Consider the following 22,707-nt stretch of genomic DNA (forward strand, 5'->3'; position numbering starts at 1 on the left):
TCTGGTTAAACTTGGATCAGAACAAAGATACATATGTGAGAAAAAGGGCACAAGATTTGGATCTAAGAATAACCAGGAAAAAATAGAACTGAATTTGGGGCATTCCATTCTAATATTATTTCAACAGATCTATATGAGAACTATTTAAAAAACCCTCTATCAAAGGCATTTAACACCTTATAAATTGGATTTAATATGTACGTAAGTTAGGATCAGATAAATGTTGGAGATGTGGCTCAAATAAAGCAGATTACATACACATCTTTTCTCGTTATAACAATTCCGATATCCCAGAATATCTAACACGTTTCTGATGCTGTCTTTTAGACAGAAATCCACTTTGATCATGATGAACATGATCTTGTAAAATCCAACCTTATGCTGCTTTCAACCTGCTATACAGTCATACCACGGGTTGCAAACGTTGCACATTGTGCTTTTTCGGGTTGCGGACCGCGCCGAATCCAGAAGTACCGGAACAGGTTACTTCCTGGTTTTGGTGCTCGCGCATGCGCAAAAACACAAAATGACATCACGCACATGCGCATAAGCGCCAAATTGCGTCATGCATGTGTGCAGACGCAGCGAATGCTGCGGGTTGCAAAATATTTTGCATAAAGCATTATCTAACAAGATCTGGTGACAATCTACATAGTCCATATACAATTATAGATCACTGTTGAACAAATACAGACACAAAGTAAAACCAAAATAAATAAACCTTTTCATGGTTTTTTTTATTATCTCCAGGTGTTGTTTTCTTTTTCTTACACAGATGACCTTCAGCTCAATTTTCCTTTTCTGATTTATCCTCTTCTATCTTAATTGATATTGCTTAATCACCCACTGGGTGACTTCTCATTTTCTAACACTGAACTCTGGTAAAACTGGGCTCCGGCTCATTACACCTCATTCTTTTCCTTTTTCTCAGGCATTCTTTCCATTTTCTTTGCCAGAAAAAAATAATCATATCCCTTCCCAAAATTTGTTATCTCTTTGTGAGTTCAGTGAGACACTCCTGAGCAAATATGGTTGGGACTGCATTGTAAGTGTTAATGGTCTAGATCAGATTGCCTTCTCTCACCAGCCCCAAATAGGACAGCCAGATTGATCAGGGGTGGTGTGTGTGTTGTAGATCAGTGACTGGAAGGCATCTCCCATATCTGGTTAAACAACATGACTTCAGTCAGGAGCTTTGAGGCTCAGCAGTTTTCAAACCCAGCAATACTTTACAAACAGATTTGAAAGGCTACCACTAGATTAAACAAAATGAGGTGAGTCTAGATACAGACAGAAGCAGCTGCAGATTTAGATGGACAAAAGTGTATCTTGATTTAATCAAGAAAAAATATATTGAGAAAATGATGTTTTTGTTAGTTATAGAAAAGGCAGTAGCAGCAGCATTTATTTATACCTGCATGAAATTAACAAGAGCAAAGGCAAAAAGAAAACCTTTATAGCTACCATTGAACATAACTGAAGAAATTTATAAAGATCGTGCTGAGATGAAATCAACTACTCTCTGAGGTGTCAAGAGTACTTTGTTTTTAAATTCATACCATGGGTATTGTTGCTAATTTCAGAAATGTATGCACACACATCCACAAGAGATTTCAGAGAATGCCAAAAAAACAGCAGCAGGGTGGAGGATATAATTTGGGGTTTATAAAGAAAAAAGGCACAAGAGGAATGGAGGAATATGGGGAAAACAAAATAAACAGTGTTTCCCCAAGCACTAAGCCTACGGTGATGAAAGCAGATAGGCACTTAAGTCCATCGCTTCAAGTTTCAATTATGTCTGGATTGTAATGTTTTAGATGTAATCTGAAATGACTAGAAAAGAGCCCGCATGACTATTAGCCATCAACAGCCTTATCCTCCATGAATTCGTCTAATCCTCTTCTAAAACCATCCAGGTTGGTGGCCATCAGTACCTCTTGTGGGAATAAATCCCATATGTGGTGTGTTAAGAAGTGCTTTGTTTTGGCTGTTCTGAATCTTTCAGCTTCAACATTCAGTTTCCTTTTAAAAAATATTTTTATTATGCTTTTTCAACGTTACAGTTAAACAAAAACATCAGAAAATAAAATAAACAGAAATAAAAATTATGAACATATTACATTTCTTTGTCATTATTTTGTCCATATCTGCACTTATACTCCGCCGAGTATTGTGACTCCCCTCTGACTTTTTGTCTTCTCCTCATTCTTACGCTTTGCTTGTTCTCACGTTTCCATTAATTTATATATTTATATATCTTGCTTTAAGTTTAAGAGTATATTACACTATCACAATGCAAGTATTTTATCAAATCCTGTTGGTGTTACCATATTTTTGCAATGATTTTTTAAAATATCCAATAAATTTACTCCAATCTCCTATAACCTTTTGATCACTTTGGTCTCTTATTCTTCCTGTCATTTTGGCTAATTCTAAATATTCTATTACTGGTAATTTTACCCTCCAGTCTTCAATTGTTGGTAGGTCCGGTGTTTTCCATTTTTGGGCTAACAAAATTCTAGCTGCTGTGGTGGCGTATAAGAACAGCCTCTGATCTTTTTTTGCAACTTCATTTCCAACCATGCCTAATAAAAAGGCTTCCGGTAGTTTCTGAAACGTATATTGCAACATCTTTTTTAACTCATTATATATTAATTCCCAATATTGCTTTACTTTCTCACACCCGCACCACATATGGTAAAAATCCCCATCTTGGGTCTTACACTTCCAACACTTCTTGCTTCCTGTTCTATACATTTTTGCTAATTTTGTCGGTGTAATATACCAGTGGTACATCATTTTCATCAGGTTTTCCTTTAACACAACACATGCCTTAAATTAAATATAATGATTCCATAGTTTATGCCACGTATCAAATTGAATATTGTGACCCAAATCAACCACCCATTTTATCATTGCTTCTTTCACTAATTCGTCCTTTGTACACCACTCCAATAAAAATTCATACATTTTTGTCAATAATTTCCCATTTCCTTCTACTATCTCAATTTGGAATTTTGACTTGTTTTTTTCAAAACCACTTTTCCTTTTGTCATCATTAAATATATCATACACCTGATGATACTGTATCCATCCTGTCATTCTATCCATCACAACATCATAAGATTTCATCTTCCACCCTTTCTCCGAATCTACCAAAAAATCATTATAAGTAATACAATTCTCCTCCATGTTGAATTTTTTCACAGTCAGAGTCTCTGTTGGGGATAGCCACCTTGGTGTTTTTCTTTCTAGCAGGTTTTTATATCTTTCCCATACCTCGTATAATGGCTTTTTTATCACATGTGTTAGGAATTCTTTGTGCACTTTCACCTTATCCCACCAGAGATAAGCGTGCCACCCAAACCTATTATTAAACCCTTCTAGATCTAAGATATCTGTATCTTTTAATATAATCCATTCTTTTATCTAGATTAAACATGCCGCTTCATAATAAATTTTCAGATCCAGCAGCCCAAACCCGCCTCTTTCTCTTTTATCTACTAATAATTTATGTTTGATCCTCAACCGTTTTCCTTGCCAAATAAATGTAGATTTTTTTGCCATTCTTTAAATATTTTTGTACCCTTAATCACTGGCAACATTTGGAAAAGGAACAATAACCTTGGTAGTATGTTCATTTTTATCGCTGCAATCCTACCCCATAATGACAATTTCAATCTTCCCCAAACGTCTATATCCCTTTTGATTTCCTTCCAAATCGGTATGTAATTATCATTGAATAAATTTATATTTTTAGATGTTAGATTGATACCAAGATACTTTGTCTGCTTAACCATATCTTTTTTGTAACTCATCACTTTCGGTTTTACTCATATTCTTTATCAACACAGGGCACCCCTGTCTCGTACCTTTTGTTATATGAAATTTTTCTGATAATGTATTATTAATAATTAATTTTGCTGTTTGTTCTCCATATATTGCCCTAATTCCTCTCAAAAAAAATTCTCCTGCTTCCATATTTTCTAGTGTTTTCTCCATAAATTTCCAAGACACATTATCAAATGCCTTCTCCGCATCTATAAATACTAACGCGGCCTTTTGTTTATTTTCATTTCTAAATATTCAATTATATCCACGATAATCCTTACGTTGTTCTTCATTTGCTCTCTTGGTAGAAAGCCTGATTGATCCTTGTGTATCATTTTGTTTAATACATTTTTTAATCTATTTGCCAGAATATTTGTGAATAATTTGTAATCCAAATTGGGTGATAATTTTTTACATCTAATAAATCTGTATCCTGTTTTGGTATCAACGTTATGAAAGCTTCTTTCCATGAATTTGGGAGCTGTCCTCTCATTAAGGTATTGTTCATTACATCTAATAAAGCTGGGCTCAGCTGACCTGCCAGTTCTTTATAATATTTCGCCGTCAAACCATCCAGACCCGGAGCCTTGCCTATTTTCAAACTTTGAATTACAAACTGCAGTTCCGAGATTTCAATTGGTGCATTCATTTTCTCTTGATCTTCCTTCGAGATTTTCCTTATTCTATGGCTCTTTAAATATGCATCCATTTCTTCTTCATCCTCCTGTCCCTTTGGATATAAACCTTTATAGAAATTTAGAAATGCTTCTTCAATATCTTTGACTTTCCCTGTTATTTTGCCCTCTTTCATAATTTTATTTATAATGTTTTGTCTTTGCCTTTTTTTCAATTGCCAGGCTAGCAATTTCAATTGCCAGGCTAGCAGTTTCATTGGATGCCCACAAGTTCTATCATCATCATCATCATCATCATCATTTATTCATACCACACTCTTCCCTGATGGGACTCAAGGCGGCTTATAGATAAAAGCAAGAAGTGCTAAAAACACAAAAACTCAGTAATTAAAATACAGTACTAGTAAACATTGATAGAATTAAAACTATATACATATATAAAATCTGTTTAGAACATGTACTAATGTTGTGGGAGAGAGAGAAAAACTTTTCTCTACCCATTTTCTCCATACCATGCATAATTTTACATTACCGCATTTTTCGCTCCATAAGGCGCACCTGACCATAAGACACGCCTAGTTTTTAGAGGAGGAAAACAAGAAAAAAAATATTCTGAATCAAATGTTGTAGGAGAGGAGTTTTAAGTGGGGATGGAAGGAAAAACACTGAAGGGACAAGGAGCATGCGTGGGGTGTGTGGAGAAGGAGGTGGCTAACGATGCAGGAGAGCGGTTTAAGGGGAGGGAGGAAAGGAAGGCAAAAGTTCTCCCCGCCTCTGCCCAAGCCAGCCCTCTCCATCCTTCCCCCCTCTCTCTCCCTCCTGCATGTTTTCTGGCTGTCTGCGCATCCCTGGAATGCTTCCCTGGATGCAGCAGCACCGGAGCACAGAGAGGAGGAGGAGTAGGAGGAGGAGGAGGAGGAGGAGGCTGTTGGTTGCACTCCTAGCCCCCTGAAGCTGAGCCGGGTGGGCTGGAGCCTGCATGCAGTGCGGCTAAGAAGGAATTAGCAGGAAGGACATGATCCTTTCCCCTCTGCTTGCCACAATAACAGAGGATTTCCCTGCTCTTTGTTGCATTTGTCTGCCACCAGTCTCCTTGCTCAGCGGATCTGCTTGATGCGAGGTGCTGCTGCCGCGGCCGGCGTTAAGCAACGAAAGGGGAAAGGATCATGTCCGCCTGCTAATTCCTTCCTAGCCGCATCACCCCACAGCAAGCAGATGCACTGAGCAAGGGGAATGGGCCATTGCTGGCCCAATCTGAGCAAACACAGCAACCAAAAACACATGAGGGTGGGCGTAAGACCCTGAGGCAGAGGACAGGAAAGGAATTCACTGCAGCTGTGTGCTCCCTGCCAGAAAGGGACAAGAGCAAAAGGAAGGAAGCAGCAGCTGACTTTAACTGCCCAGTTAAAACCGTATGCGGCGGGGAGCGCAAAACAAAATAGGAGTCGCAACTGAATCCTTAGGAAGGCGCTACAATAATTAGGCAAGGGGGACAGGGCTGGTGAACAGACAGTAGCCTTGGGATGCAGTACAGCGATCGAGAGGCTCCACACACAAGGACACTCAAACGCCCCTTTTAACCACACACTCTCCCGTGCAGCAACACAACTCACACGCCTACACACACACACACCAAAATATGCCTGATACAGGAACCCCAGCAGCCTCCTCTCTGCAGCCTTCCCTCCTCCGTGACGCCCGATCCGATTTCTGCCCCTGCACTCGGGCGATTTGGCTCTAGGGATCACACATTTGCTCTTTAAGATGCACAGACATTTCCCCTTACTTTTTAGGAGGAAAAAATTGTGTCTTATGGAGCAAAAAAATATGGCACTTCTACTATATCACCTCTTTTTGGCCTTTACTCTAAACAAAAAAGCCCCAAATGCTGCAACCACAAGGAAGTTCCCTCTATTATTTTGGTTGCCGTTTTCTGAATCTTTCCCAACTCTACATCCTTTTTGAAGTGAGGCAGTCAGATAAGTGTTCAAGTTGATGGCCATCAGTACCTCATATGGGAATGAATTCCACAGTAATAAGCTGTGTGAATAAGCATTTTCTTTTCTCTGTCCTGAAAATTTCAACGTTCAGTATCATTGGATGGCCCTGAGTTCCAGTATTATGAGAGTGAGAAAAACCTCTCTGTTCACTTTTCTTCTACATCATGCATCATTTTCTACACTTCTAGAATGCCCCTTACTTGACTTTACTCTAAACTAAAAAGCCCCAAATTTTATAACCCTTCCTCATAAGGGAGTTGCTTTGTAAATGTTACTCTGTTAAAGCCCCTATGAATGCATCACCATAGGGACAGCCTCATTTTTAAAGTGCAGTCATTCAGCTGCCAAGCAGTTCATGTAGCTTTGCATTTTTAAATTGTTTAAAATAAAGGACAGCTTTGATACCAACAACAACAATAAAAAAGGCTAACTGTTTAAACTACAGTTGGGATAAAATTATTCCAATGCAACGCACAAGAGTTCAGCAGCTTAAATGGATGAAACATTTAATCAAATCATTGTCTCATTTCTGGCACCCCATCCTATAAGAAATACTGTTAGACTTAAAGCATGGTTTAATATGAATTTTCATTTTCTCAAAGGACTCCAAATTATTTACAGTCCTGCTCTACAAGAGTTCCAAGATTAAAGCTATTTGCTGCCCAAATAAGTACATAATACAAAATAGATACATAATCTTGAGCTCCAGCCTTATCAGGTATAACAGATTATAATGAGAATTAGCTACTCTAGCTGTACTGCAGGCCCAATCCAAAATGCTTAAGTGGCTCAGGCAGCAATATCTCAATGACTGCCTCTCCCCGTATGAACCGCCCAGGACCCTGTGATCATAATCTGAGGTCCTTCTTTTTGTGTTAGAAGTCTGGAGGGTGGCAACACAAGAGTGGGCCTTTTCTGCAGTGGCTCCCCATTTGTGGAATTCTCTTCCCAAAGAGGTTTGCCTGGCACCTTCATTAAATGTCTTTAGGTGCCAGGTGAAAACGTTTCTCTATAAGCAGACGTTTGGCTGATCAAACATTCTATGGGCTTTTTAATGTGTTTGTGTGTGTGGGGGGGTAATGGTTGTTTTTCATTATGTATTTTGAGTTCTAATTTTGTATTTTTTTGTGGTGAACTGCCCTGTGATCTTCGGTTATCACACAGTATACAAATTTAATAAATAAATAAAATCAATAAATCAACCAGATGCTCTGATATGCTTCAGTAGGATATTTTTATTGTTACAGAGATGGCTTTCCAGAGATCTGAACTGATAGTTTCATCATAAGTTTTTTTTTTGTTGTTTTTTTTGCACATTGGAGGCTGGGGGGGTTCTGTTTTGAAGCACTTATCAGGTTTTTCAATTGATCTAGTGGATGAAAACAAAGAATGCCACTCTTCCCTAATTTTGTTTCACTTGCCTAGATGAATTTTCCATCATCAAAAGCAAATGTTAAACTAAGCAATTAAAACAACCACCTTCCTTGGCTCTTTCCCTCCACATACTATAGCTGTCTTAAGTCACACAACCCTTTCATGCAACTCCAGTATAACCAGCTTCCTCCGGGGGGACAAAAACTCATGTGTTTGCATTTATCAAACATGTAGTTGTTCATCTATATATATAAAAATGTTCCCATTGTGTGCACGGGTGTTAACAACTTGATCCGTAACCGCTGGACCAATCAGCATCAAATTAGGACACAGCATTCCATGACCATCAGGGAATAACATAGGATAATTAAATTTTAAAAAACCACACCTGACATACCTAAAATAAAGAATAAATGCAAAAAATTTGGCGCGCCTATTAGATGTAACAGCACTGACATCACAACCAGCAACCAATAGAAAGGCGCCACCCAAATCCCGAGGCGACAACTTACAGCTGCCGCCTCAAACGGCTGTCTGCCATTTGCGCCCTAACTTTCAGCCGCCACCTCAAGGGGCCCAACAATGCATAACAAGCAGGCAGCTGTTCGCAGAGGCGGGGGTGGGGTGGGGTGGGCGATAGAGCTGCTACCACACGACCAAATCTCAAGAGACAGGAGAGAAGCCAGGCTTTAAGGCCAGGCGGCATTGCGAGGCCAGGTTGCTATGGTAACCTGGGGCAAAAATGGAGGCCACCAACCCCCAAAGAAGCCGTCTGCGTGTGCGTGCGCACCTTCCCTGGCCAAAGCTATCGACAGCCGCTTTCCAGAATGCGAGCAGTCAGAAATGGGGGGGGGGGGAGATGGAGAGGAGGCAGGCAGAAATTCAACAGGAAAAGCTGTGTGGAGGCAGTCAGAAACTGGGGGAAAGACAGAGAGGAGGCAGGCAGAAATTCAACAGGAAAAGCTGTGTGGAGGCAGTCAGAAACGGAGGCAGGGTCTACTTTTTATATCAAAATGAATGCACGGGGGAAAGGAGCAAAACCTTTCCCCCCGCCCACCTAACCTTATGTCTATTTGCTGCAAGTTAGTTTCCCTCAGCCCAACTCATTTACAGAATCAGAACTAGACTGGGAGAAAACAGCTTAAAGCAGTCAAGCAGGGCAAGTTAAGTACAATAGGGAAGTAAGTTTCACTCTTCTCTCTCATCCGCTTACTTACCCCTATCCTTGCTTTATAGGTCAATAGACAAGTAAAGGTAAAGGTAAAGGGACCCCTGACCATTAGGTCCAGTCGCGGACAACTCTGGGGTTGTGGCACTCATCTCACTTTACTGGCCGAGGGAGCCGGCGTACAGCTTCCGGGTCATGTGGCCAGCATGACAAAGCCGCTTCTGGCAAACCAGAGCAGTGAAAGGAAATGCCGTTTACTTTCTGCCGGAGCGGTACCTATTTATCTACTTGCACTTTGACGTGCTTTCAAACTACTAGGTTGGCAGGAGCAGGGACCGAACAACGGGAGCTCGCCCCGTCACAGGGATTCGTACCGCCAACCTTCTGATCGGCAAGCCCTAGGCTCTGTGGTTTAACTTACAGCGCCACCTGCATCAATAAACATGTAAACATCTGGTTTGACCGTCACTTTCTAAAAATGCTAATTAGAAATTAGAAAATTCCTTAGGAGCAGATTCCATTTTTCATAAAGCATGGATGAGGCACACATAAAGAAGGATGAGGCACACATGTGTCCTGATCCACAGGCCTGTGGAAGTGGTTTGATGAAGGGATACCAAAGAAGGATGCCCAAAATGCCAGAATGATCAGTTCTAATGCTTTATTAGAAGGTGTACACTTTCAACTCAACCTGCAGAGCCTTTCTGCCTTTATAGACTCGGGATAGACACCGAAACAGCCTACACCCAGGATAGCATTTGTGCATTACTTATACAAAAACCAGTATATGTCTGTTTGGCCAGAACCCCCCCTTGGTTCACCTGTTATGGATAGCTCCCATCTCTAGGGCAATAGCCAAGTTTCCCAAACCCACAGATAAGCATAGCATCAAAGCAAGCCAATTTGCATATCAAAGTAAGTAACACATATGAACTCATTCTTGCAGCAACTACCAATTAATCCCAATCTTATCTTGACTACCAAGATGGAGTTCACAGGCCTTCCAGAACATTATCCCCCTTTGGTTCTACACAACATGTTAGGATGCACTAAGAGGTTTTCTATATAACTGTTTTATAACATAGATATATCTTTCTTAGCTGCCTTTAAAATTGCGTAGATTTACTTGCATGTGTCTTTTAAAATTGAACTCATACAAGAAAAAATAACGGAAATTCCTTTCACTCCTCCTGCTAGTTGCTTCAGAGAACTAACACTGAGGGGATGGAGTGGAATAACTTCATAATTCTGTGTAGTAATAATAGGTTTCATCATAATCCCAAAACAATTCTTAAACTAGAGGTTAAAATATTGGAAACAAATATGAATATCACATCTTAACACAGGATTGTAATAGATTCTACTAATGCTGCTAGAATAGTCTTGCCTCTGCAGAAGAAAGTTCATATGAAACTTTCTTTGATAATGAAGATAAATTGACAATAATAAACCTAGGCTGCTGGTGAGCTAATAATCCTAGGGTGGTAGCCAAGCAGAGTAAATGCTTCTTTTATAAGAATCTGGCAAATTGCCCCACTGTCTGTCTGCATATTCTGTTTCTTTTGAGGAATGCTGCATATTACTATTTCCAAATTGCCTTAGGAAACAAGAGCATCTCTGAGCTGAAAGGTAGAGCAGAAATTATAGTCTGCCCTCTGTGTCTGGGCCAGCTATTTCAAGCCGAAAGCAACAGTTGTAGACAAATTTCTAGCAACTGTAGATCTGTGAGATTTGGGAATAAATGGAGTAATCCCTTCTCACATTTCATTAAGGACTATTTTGCTACATTTAAAACAATCCTTTTAAAAAATAAGATTTTTACACTACATTCTTCTCTTCTCACAGCTTTCTGTGAATAACTTAGAAGAATGAATCTTTAAATATTCTAAATAAGATTTTTATGTTGATCCATCAGCCAAATCATCAAATTTACAGAAAGTTGATCTGTTGCATCAAAAAACAAAAAAACAAAAAAGAGCCTTGTGGCACCTTAAAGACTAACAAGTTGTTATGATGTAAGTTTTTGTGGACCACAATCCGTATTAGCAGATGAATGAAGTGTCATCCTAACCCCACCCCACCCGCTTAAAAATATTGGGCTGGGAGGCATAAACTTAGGTCAGGATAAGAGCTTCATAATCTGATGGTGTAAACTATAGTCCTCAAAAACATATGCCATAAGAAACTTGTTAGTCTAAGATGCCCTACATCTTTTAGTTATACAGTACTTTAAAAAAATAGCCAGTTTACTTTGCAGATTCGGCTAGAAAGCAGAGCCTAACTATTGCCTAATTAAATGCTCGATAGCATTAATTAATACACAAGCTAAAATTAAAGTATGACAGGAAAGCTTTTGTGCTGTTTCCCAGGTTGATAGAAATGGTTTTGACTTTGCAGAATTGCAGCTAAAATAATTAATCAACATTCCGTGTAAAAAGGAGCTTGAACAAATGAATAGAAAAGACAAAAGCAATACTTCCATTATGTTATCCTAGGTGTTGTGGTAGCTGTTGAATGACCAGAAACTTGAATTTAATTATTAATTTAAAATCAGCAAATCAACACTGTACATTTCAGCATACATAAAAAATGAAAGCGCTGAACAAAAACGGTTATTAAAATGATACCTTGATTTCGTCTATTTCATCTGGCACTATCTTGTATGCAGACACAGTCCCGCCTAACCTGAAATTTGGAAAAGAAAATATTCTCAAAATCCAGTAACAGTATGGAATAAACAAATTGATGCTAACCACATAAGCCCATCTCCATGGTTCACTTCTAGGAACAAACTGTGCTTAGATACCCAAGAAACTTATGCTTATGCATTGCTGCAACAGATGTTAACAAAACAAAACTTCAGTAAACTACTTTTAATGGTTGCAAAGTCATCCCTAGATTCTGGTACAAATTGTCCAGTAGCACCTTAGAGACCAACTAAGTTTGTTCTGAGTATAAGCTTTCATATGCATGCACACCGCCTTCAGCTTCCTTCAGCTGTAGGGCGGGCTGAGTGGGAGGAGGCAAGCAGACTATGGAGGCCCCACAGCTCACCACTGCAAAGAGCTGCAACTGCCAGAGCATGTATGGCGGCAAGTACCGTATTTATGTAGATATTTAATTTCTATATTCCATGTATAAGACGACCCACGTTTCTAAACTTAAAAAATGGGGGGGGGGGCGCCTCATCTTATACACGGTATAAGTGTATAAGTATGGTATATAGAGGTCTATACAGTAGTAGAAAAAGCTTATTATGGTCCCAAACCAATAAAATTCTGTACAGAATGAAGCATACATTTCAATTAGAATACATTACAACAGCTAAAATATTCCAATAGTTAAAACAAGTACAAATAGTAATACGTTCTTTTCCTGCTAGGTGCCAGCAATTTCCCCCCTGATCTGCATTAATATTAGATATTACCAGAAGAAAAGAGCTGCAGAGATAAAAATGGAATTTACTAATATGTGCCCTTGAAAAAAAGGTAGTAAATTACTACAGCGGCACTAACAAATCACTATGAAACTCCCACTTTATTTCCATGCAAGTGGGAAGTTATTTTTCTAAAAAAAAATTCAAAAATCTGTCAATTCTTCAACCACCTCTTCAACAACCTTCAGAGTGGCATTTGTAACTTCTGGTAATATTATTGATCTGACTGCCCAGCTCAAACCTGGCAAAGCCTCTGGCCCATATTCTATACTACCTGATCTCTTAAAATCTCATCCAAAATGGTGGGCTCCTCTACCCTCAGTTCTTTTACAGTGGTACCTCGGGTTACATACGCTTCAGGTTACATATGCTTCAGGTTACATACTCCGCTAACACAGAAATAATGCTTCTGGATAAGAACACAAATCATGCTCTGGCGGCACCGTGGCAGCGGGAGGTCCCATTAGCTAAAGTGGTGCTTCAGGTTAAGAACAGTTTCAGGTTAAGAACAGACCTCCAGAACGAATTAAGTATGTAACCAGAGGTACCACTATACTTCTGTTAACAAAACTGGAAAGCCCCTGACATTAGGAGCAAAGCAATTATAGTTTCTATTTGAAAAGAAGGTGTTAGGACTAATCCATCTAATTACCATCACATCAGCCTTCTTTCAGTTATTGGGAAACATTACGTCAGATTTTTTAAATGTAAGCTTTTATCTTGGATAGAGACTAATACATCACTGGCGAAAAACAGATTGGGTTCAAATCTAGTCATTCAACCTTAGACCATTGCAGTGTATTAACTCCTCTGGCAGAGGAATACACCAGTTCCTGGTGGTAAGCTTTTCACTGCTTTTATTGATCTGAAGTCTGTCTTGATTTGTTCTTAAGGAAATTGCTATAAACTGCATACGGTAATTGCACAGTGTAATTGATAGCCCAGGTAAAATCTAGGAATCAGTTCCACAATCTGACCCTACACATATTGGATTTTATGTGCATGCACTATATTCTGTTTCAGTGTATCTGAAGAAGTGTGCATGCACACGAAAGTTCATACCAAGAACAAACTTAGTTGGTCTCTAAGGTGCTACTGGAAGGATTTTTTTTATTTTTTTATTTTGTTTTGACTATATTCAAAAGTTAAGCCCACATGAGAACATCTAGTGGCTTGGAAACACTGTCATTCCCTCTTCCCAACACACCAGTAGGAAAAATCAGAATACCGATCAGTGGTGGTTACATTTTGTTGCAACTCCCCATGTGAAATACCGTATTTTTCCATGTACAAGACTAGGTTTCCCCCCCTAAAAAATAATGTGAAAAATTAGGGGGCTCTTATACTCTGGGCCATCTTTTCCCCATTTTCTTAAATCTGAGTCCCCCAAAATAGGGGACGTAATATACATGGGGGAGTCTTATAGGCGGAAAAATATGATATATTCCCTCTCATGAAGTAGATTACGTATACACCAGTATACAATTACATACCTTCTGAACAACTTTCTGTTAATAATAGTTCTGGAATTTGGGAGGCCCCTATAGGCAGTAAGTCCTCATGTACTGGACACTCTATATCACTGATACAAGAACCAACTTCAATTTAAAAGATAACTCCAAAATTGGGTAACATATTTTTTCTCAATCTTGTGGCCTATATTACAAACAAGGACCCATCTTTGTTGGTTTATTCTCAAAACCCACAATAAAGTAAATCAGGACCAACAGGAGTCACAAAATAGTTACCAAGCTTCTTTATAGGCTAACACCTTTGTTTTGTGTGTCACTTTGAGTGTCACTCTCGCAAGTTAGCTACACATACTGGTTGTTGCATGAAACATGTGTTACATTAGTACTTTTCAAAGCAAACATGCAATATGTGGGCACCACACACATATGTACACACACGCTTCTAGAAATTGGGTCTAAGAAAATTGTCAGACACTCATATTAAATCTTTCAATGACCCAAATTCTGTTACAGGAACACCTTTTCAATGCTCCAACACCCATATGTATTGATCTTAGGTGAGAAAGATTTCCAATACTGTGCAACCCAGTTACAATGGAGTCAATCAATGCATAAAGATTACAGCTTCTGAAAGTAATCTGATAAAGCTTCAGGTTGGCTGTTTCTAAAAACCAGCTGTTTCTTATCACTAACCATGTCCTTTTTTCAAATTAGGGTTAGAGAGCAAGAGTTACCGTAAATTGACATTTAAGTCTTGTATTTTGGGTGTGCAGAGCAAAACTTGCACTCCTCATCTGTTTGGTATTTTTTTAGCCAAACTGTATGGCTACATACTAGCCTTCCCCATCCTGGGAATACAACTCCCATCATTACAGACCATTGGTCATGCTGACTGGGGCTGATGGAACTTGTAGTTCAAGACATATGTAAGGTACCAAGCTGGGGATGGCTGTACTACTCCATGATCAACTGTGGATTTAGTTCTAGCTTGCTACATCTTTGTCTTAAGATCAGCAACTTTCTCCTCTTGCTTGCTAACTTCAGGAGAAATGACAAAGAGCTGCTAGAACTTATCTGGGTGAGCTAGAAAGCTTTAGAAATTCTTAATAGTACTTTAATACTACTATAGAAAGCTATTATTGACTGGTTTAGCATAGGTTGCTGCACACATTTCTAAAAATAATGCTAGTAACATGCACTATACTTCTAATATTAAAAAATGCTTTGCCAAATTGTATTAAAAACTCTTTTTATACAGAGAAAGCATGACCAAATCAAAGAACACATTTGGGAAGAACGTGCCTTATTGTTTGTGGTCTGTCATCCCAAACTACAGAATATGGAAAATAAAATATTTTATCATACTGATTTCTTCCACATCAGGTCTTTTGTTGTTGAATATACAGAATGCCTTGGTATGTGTTGAATTGTGTTGTACAACAGTCATGAATAATTGAAGTATTGAAATAGTACGCTTCACTCCCTATTACCACCCATGTTTAGAAAAGCATTTAGTATGAAATCAGATTTCAAATAAAATTATAGTTGTTTTGGGACTGGTCCATATTGCTTTGTTCATGTAATTTCATTATATACAATTTTATGTTTAGAAAATTGCAATAAACCAAGCCACTTTTAAAACCTTAATAAATGAGTCAGCTGAATTCAGTGAAGCAATCTAAAAATAACTCCATCTAGCCTAGTTGTTGTTATTTGCAGAAGTGCTCAGATGCCACTTCAATTAACATGATCTTTTGCTCAGTAGATAATAATATTCAAATAATACAATATCTTTCACTGCCATCCAAAAACTAATTATTAAAATTGAGTGTTTCCCTCCTAAAGCACACACTACTCACATTTTATCAGATCTATCATGCATGTGCTCTACTTTCTCATAGGTTATATTCAATATTGGGGGGGGGGGGAATGCTGTTTATGTTCAGAGTTATAGGTATCTTATGTTGGCTAAAAGTCCACAAACCAGAAGTGAAAGCTGATGTCTTAACAGATGTACCCTGTGATCAGTAATGATGTACAACACCACAAGTGATACTTGCTTACAACTTACCCTCCATGCACCCACACTTTTCCTTTTGGGGTTTTTAAGGCCCAAATTGAGAAGGGGATTAAGAAGTGCTTGTGATAGAGCAAAAATGACCCACATTGTTCCAGTCCTACATTGCCTTATGAAGCACCTAGGTCTAACTGTATTGGTAGAAGTATACTCCTAACAGTTGACCCATGTTTGTTTATTGCTTACGTCAGTAGTTAGCAGGATAGGTTATAGTGGGAAGAAACTTTATTGTAGCTCCATCCTTATACGCGGGTGGTGCTGTGGTCTAAACCACTGAGCCTAGGACTTGCTGATCAGAAGGTTGGCAGTTCGAATCCCTGTGACAGGGTGAGCTCCCATTGTTCAGTCTCAGCTCCTGCCCACCTAGCAGTTCGAAAGCATGTCAAAGTGCAAGTAGATAAATAGGTACTGCTCCGGCGGGAAGGTAAACGGCATTTCCGTGTGCTGCTCTAGTTCGCCAGAAGCGGCTTAGTCATGCTGGCCACATGACCTGGAAGCTGTCTGCGGATAAACGCTGGCTTCCTCAGCCTATAGAGCGAGATGAGCACAGCAACCCCAGAGTCGTCTGCAACTGGACCTAACGGTCAGGGGTACCTTTACCTTTATCCTTATACAGACTCACCAGTAGGGATATATTAATTTAGTAATGTTCATTGCATCATGTATTCACCCTAAGACAAGTTGTCTCTGTTCTGCTGCAGTTTTGTTGCTGCCAAATACATTATTCTTCTCACTGTCCACACCATGGGCAGAATCTTAATTATTTTGAGGCATAATTATTGCATTAACTACAAGATTTCACAGCCTTCTCTGCATCCCCCCTTTCTCGCTGCCTTTGAAGTGCTTTGTGCTTCTTTAAAATATGTGTATGTTTTGTCATTGTCTTTTCATAGCAAATGAAGTAACTAATTACCCATCAATTAGCCATTTCCCCACAGAGATTCTTTGTGTACATGAAATTGGTGCTTCTATCATGTGTAGCTCTGTACAGCCATTCTCTCTACACAAATCTATTTGTGTTCATTTGAAAAGCTTTTTCCCCCTTTAGTTGCTCACTACTCTGTTACATCCTGTAGGGACGGCTGAGAAGGGGAAATGAGGTCACCCGGGAAGATTATTTTCTGTGGTAAAGGGTAGGGAAGAAGAAGAAGAGTTTGGATTTGATATCCCGCTTTATTACTACCTGAAGGAGTCTCTAAGCAGCTAACGTTCTCCTTTCCCTTCCTCCCCCACAACAAACACTCTGTGAGGTGAACTCTGTGAGGTGAGTGGGGCTGAGAGACTTCAATGAAGTGTGACTAGCCCAAGGTCACCCAGCAGCTGCATGTGGAGGAGCGGAGACGTGAACCTGGTTCGCCAGATTATGAGTCTACTGCTCTTAACCACTATACCACACTGTTTCTCAAGTGTGAACGATGGTAGTCTGTGGGATGGGGCAGGAGGAGAGAAAGCAGGGAAGCTGCTAGGGGGTGGTACAAGGGGAAGAGGGAAGCTTGACACTGAGAAGCGAGGTGTGGGACAAAGGTGGACCCCTGAGGCTCTAAAGGCAGGGGCAAACAGTTACGGGGGGGGGGGAGCCTCCATCTGAAGCTCCAGAAGAGAAAAAGAGGACTGAGCAAATTTTTCTCAGTTTTGAAAAAATGTACAATTGCATACAGGGCAAGTCTATAAATGTCTATTCATAAGTAAGCATCACTGAATTCAATCCATAAACTGGATTGCAGCATTAAATATTTAACAGTTTCATTAATACAACTTATTATAATTACGCAATAAAATTATTCCTTGTTTTTGCTGCAGTAGCTGATAAGACTTCCACCCAAGAGCTTCCAACTCCAAAAGTCCTATGACATGAGCAACAGCTGCAAAAAAATTTTTTTCATTCTCTGATATCAGTAAAGAAGCACGCTTAGCACGCAGAAATTTTATCCATTGATAAAGAAGTCTTGGATATTAACCGTCCATCATTCCAACGAAGGGGCACTACAATTAAAACTACTGGGCTTACTTCCAGGTAAGGGTCTAGGATTGCAGCCTTAGTCTGTATGTTTACTTAAAAAGAAAATCCAAAAGATATTAGAGAGGCTTTCTCCATAGTAAAAATACACAGCATTGTATTCTTTGAAATGCTGTTATTGCGATTTCTGAACAATCTTCAATTTCTTCATGGGAGTCTTGAAAGTCTGATGTTTCAACTTTTTCCCCTGTAGCCTTATGGTATGTAGAAATCCAATGGATAAAGCTTTCCTAGCAGGAATACGCAGTAATGGGAGCAATTCACCTGCTGATTTTTTTGCCCGCCGTGCACCCAGCTGTTAGCACCCAGCCAGAGAAAACTAGAAATCCTGTGTATGCTATATCATATTCACAGCCTTCTCATTCCCTTCACTTTTTAGTGTAAAAGAGTACTTTAAAGACACAGCTAATAGCATCATAGACTACTGTTCTGATGGTATTTGGAGTAAAAACCCAATCTTATATATGAGATTTACATGTATAATCTTACACGTTTACTCAGAATAAGTTTCACTGGGTTTAATGTAGCTTACATCCAAGTAAATGTTCATAGCTTACAGCAGTAATTTCTGCAACCATTTGTTTTTGTCATAATTATCCGTTATCCCTACATACCACAAAGGGTTTTTGTGTGTGGCAGTACAGTAAGATGGAATGTCAAGAACAAGAGCAACAGCAGAATATTCATTCACTACCATGTTGAGATTTCCAGCAGAAGGCACACTGCAAGACATCAGGGATTGATTTGGAACTTGAGTTGCTTGTTGCAAATAAAACAGGATACATGGTATAGTGCTGCAGTAATATGTGGAAGGGTTTTGCATCCTCTTCCAGCTCACCACCTCTTTTCTTCAAATTTCACTTTCCCCACACCACATCAAAACAGAAAAATATATATGGACTAAGGTTTCACAGCTCAGCTGTCAAACTTCCTATTTTATGTAAGTCCCTGTGAACACCTTTTATAGGGGAAGAGGTATTGCCCTACAAATGCACTGGAATGTAAAAAATGAAGCAATCCATGTCTTCTCAAACTCTGTATGTTCACTGGCCTCACGCTGCAAAGATATGCCGTTTCTTGTTGCCTCATTAAAATCTATAAAACAGAGTTTCATACAGTGGTGCCCCGCTAGACGAAAATAATTCGTTCTACGAGTGTCTTCGTAGAGCGAATTTTTCGTCTAGCGAAGCGTCAATGCAGCGCGGAGGTTTTGCGCCGGATTTTTTTTTTCTTTTTGTCTTGCGGGGCAGCCTTCTGCTAGCGAATGCCGTTCGTCTAGCGAGTTTTTCGTCTAGCGAGGCATTCGTCTAGCGGGGCACCACTGTATTCTCATTTTTCATTACTGGTATCATCATTAGTCACAATGGTGCTATGAAACAGAGCTACATGCACCACACCCCAAGTACCACTTCTGCATCAGAGGAGACCCTCATTTCCCACTATTTAATTCATCCTGTCAGCAACAAATAGGCATGGTTGACTCACAGGAAGATTCCTCTGACAATGCAGCAAGGCTTAGCTACTTCATAAGGCAAAACAGGAAGAGGACAAAATGAGACATATTTGGTGATCCCAAGCATTTACTTCATCCTTCCTATTTGGATTTGTGCTTAAAAGACCAAGAAAAACCGTAGATTCATGAAAGGTAAGTTATAAGCAAGTACAATTTGTGATGTTGCACAACATCATTACTGATCACGGGCTGTATCTGCATGCAAATCATTCTTGGCTTTCAATTTCACACATTTGTGGAGCTCGAGCAAATATGAGAAAACTGACAAGTTTTTTTATCATTGATTTCTGTGGTTTTTGGAAAGGAAACATATGAAAATATTAGGTTCCGTTAAATTTATTGTTTCAGTGTTTAGGGGGAGTGGGGGGTATGTGATGGCATAGGTGTTGGAGAGGTCAGGGAGTGTGTGGTTGCAGGAGGCAGGTGCCTACGGGCCTCCGAAGTTGGCAACCTTCCCTTATCTAACCATTGCACGACACTGTCATATGCATAACTAAAGGGATAGGCATAACATATGAAATCCACTAGGGGACTCTCCCCAGTAAACACTGAATTACCAGCACTTTTACTGTGTGTTCACTGTATTATTTTTTCATGTATAAGACAACTTTTTTCTTAAAATTTTTAATGATAAATTGGGTTAATATGGTAAGTATGGGTGTCATCTTGCACATGGAAAAATGTGGTAGTTGGATTGTTAATTCAAAACACAGAAGGTGTTTATAGAAAAAAACAGTGCCAGCATTTATTATACTCATCATATACTTTATACAGTGTATACATATTCACAGACTTAAATATTATGTATATATAATCTTGATTATACTAAGAGATGTGAATTAAAATAAATCAAATTAGAATTTCTTCCAATCCACAATTTAGAATGATGTTTGCTTTTCAACAACAGAAAATGTATAGGCTAAAGTGTATTTGTGGTGATCCAGACCACTACGTACTACCTTGATCAACCTTGATGTTTTCCCCAGAAATCACCAACACTTTTGGAGATCAGTTGTTTTAGTTCAGTTAACCCTGTGCATGCAACATTTTGTTTGATTGTATATATAAAATTCTGACAATAAACTTCACTGATTTAAAGACTTTAGTCCTTTCAGGAGGAGATGTGGAGATTCTGTGGCCCTCCACTTGTTGCTAGATAAACTGTATTCAGCCCCAGCATGGCCAGTGGCCAGGAATGTTCTTTCACTCCTAACTGAGCTGAGCAACAATATGGTCAAGCTGAAACAATATTCTTCCTGATCTTGACTCTGCATACTGGGGTGGCAGTGGGGGTACTCCTTTCTACTTCACCTAACTGGTGTGCTCTGACAACACTAAATATCCATATATGGGTCAATGTAGTATGTGCATGACTACAATAAGTCCAAATATAGTTCAGTATGCATTATGTCAATTCAGTAGTCAATTCAGTAGTAATCGATTAGCAAATAGCTAGTTTAAAATGCAGTCACACATGGATGTCCAAAGCAGTTTGGAGGCAGAGCACAGCAATCTCGTTCCCCATAAGGGATATTCTGGGGATAAAAACATCCAATACATGCTTATGCAATTTTAAGCAGGGGAATTGCCTGCATGCATTTTTTTCCCAATCAAGAGGCAGTATTTCAAGCAGTACACAATCCTTTGGGTGGGCAGGATTCATGTTGGGTAAGTCTATTTTGATCCTATTTGGAAAAAATATCCTATTTTACTATTAGGTAAAGGTAAAGGTACCCCTGACCATTAGGTCCAGTCGTGGACGACTCTGGGGTTGTGGCGCTCATCTTGCTTTATTGGACGAGGGAGCTGGAATACAGCTTCCGGGTCATATGGCCAGCATGACTAAGCCGCTTCTGGCAAACCAGAGCAGCGCACAGAAACGCCGTTTACCTTCCCGCCGGAGCAGTACCTATTTATCTACTTTCACTTTTTGCGGTGCTTTCGAACTGCTAGGTTGGCAGGAGCAGGGACCGAGCAATGGGAGCTCACTCTGTCATGGGGATTCGAACCACCGACCTTCTGATCAACAAGCCCTAGGCTCTGTGGTTTAACACACAGCGCCACCCGCGTCCCACCCGTGTTTTACTATTAGAAACCATAAGAAATTTTTTACTATTTTAGTAAAATAGTGTTTTACTAAAATACCACCCGTGTTTTACTATTAGAAACCATAAGAAAATTCCAAAATCCATATTAGGTCAATACTAGGCCAACCAAAATATCACAATATAGTGTGCAAGCTTCCAAGTTCTCCAGAACCTTGTCGGCTAGATGGTAAACTGCTTAGAGACTATTATAGTTAAGCAGTATATAAATGAATATATAAATAACAGAGCAATGCAGGGGGAGAAGAAAACATTTTAGCCGATGTTGAAGCCATGAATGCAGTCATAAACTTAAAACTATGATTTCCATCTTAAGACTGTGGCCATATAACGGTTTTCCTGGCTTCAACATCAACCAAAAAATAATAAAAATCATTCCACCAACCCACATTATTCGTAGTTCACTGTTATAGGTAAACAGATATCCAGAGTTTTGTCTCTGAACATACATCCAGGAGTTAAGCTCTTCTCACATGGCCCCTGTAATTGGAATTGACAAGGACTTTCATAATCTAAGTTCAGAGCATTAGGGAGGTGGATTTGTCCTCTAAGTAAAAGTCTCATTGGCCACCTAAACTACTAACATCAAAAATGAAGATTTCTTCTCTACTGGACAAAATGGCATGCTGTCTTAAGAAAGAAGCTTATTTATCTAGCCACAAGCTCCCACAAATAAGTGAGACTTTATCCCCAATCCTTGCCTTCTTAGAAACATATTAATTTATTTACTTCATGTGCCACCCTTTCTTCACAAGGAACCCAGGGTGGCAAACAATATAAAATTGCATAAAGCACTTACAGTACAAAAAAACCCAACCAAGAACAAAATAACACAATGGGGAATTCAATATAGGGCTATTGCAATTGTTCTGTCAATGCAAGTTTTTCAGCTTGCCAAATGGAAGGATCAACTCTCTCCCCGGTTTGCTGTGAGTTGCAATATTCTGTATTGGCTGCAGTTCCCCTTCTTCAAGGGTAGCACCATGTAGAATGTGTTACAGTAATCTCTACAGGATGTTATCAGAACATGGATTACTGAGCCCAGGCGTTTTTAATCCATGAACAGTTGGATGATCAGG

At 39.4% G+C, this 22,707-nt stretch overlaps 1 protein-coding gene across 23 annotated transcripts in view; it reads right to left on the reverse strand.

The window, feature by feature from the left end:
* The window catches only part of GPHN (gephyrin), a 235,191-nt gene that overhangs the window by 161,383 nt on the left and 51,101 nt on the right, over window positions 1–22,707 (reverse strand). For all 23 annotated transcript variants that reach the window (XM_033147666.1, XM_033147695.1, XM_033147633.1 and 20 more), the window contains one exon: window positions 11,636–11,693. In XM_033147666.1, the coding sequence (XP_033003557.1) occupies window positions 11,636–11,693 (58 nt within the window). Of the gene's footprint in view, window positions 1–11,635; window positions 11,694–22,707 lie in introns of those variants that run through there.

This window comes from Lacerta agilis, chromosome 1, assembly GCF_009819535.1.
Source record: "Lacerta agilis isolate rLacAgi1 chromosome 1, rLacAgi1.pri, whole genome shotgun sequence".
Taxonomy (NCBI): Eukaryota; Metazoa; Chordata; class Lepidosauria; order Squamata; family Lacertidae; genus Lacerta; species Lacerta agilis.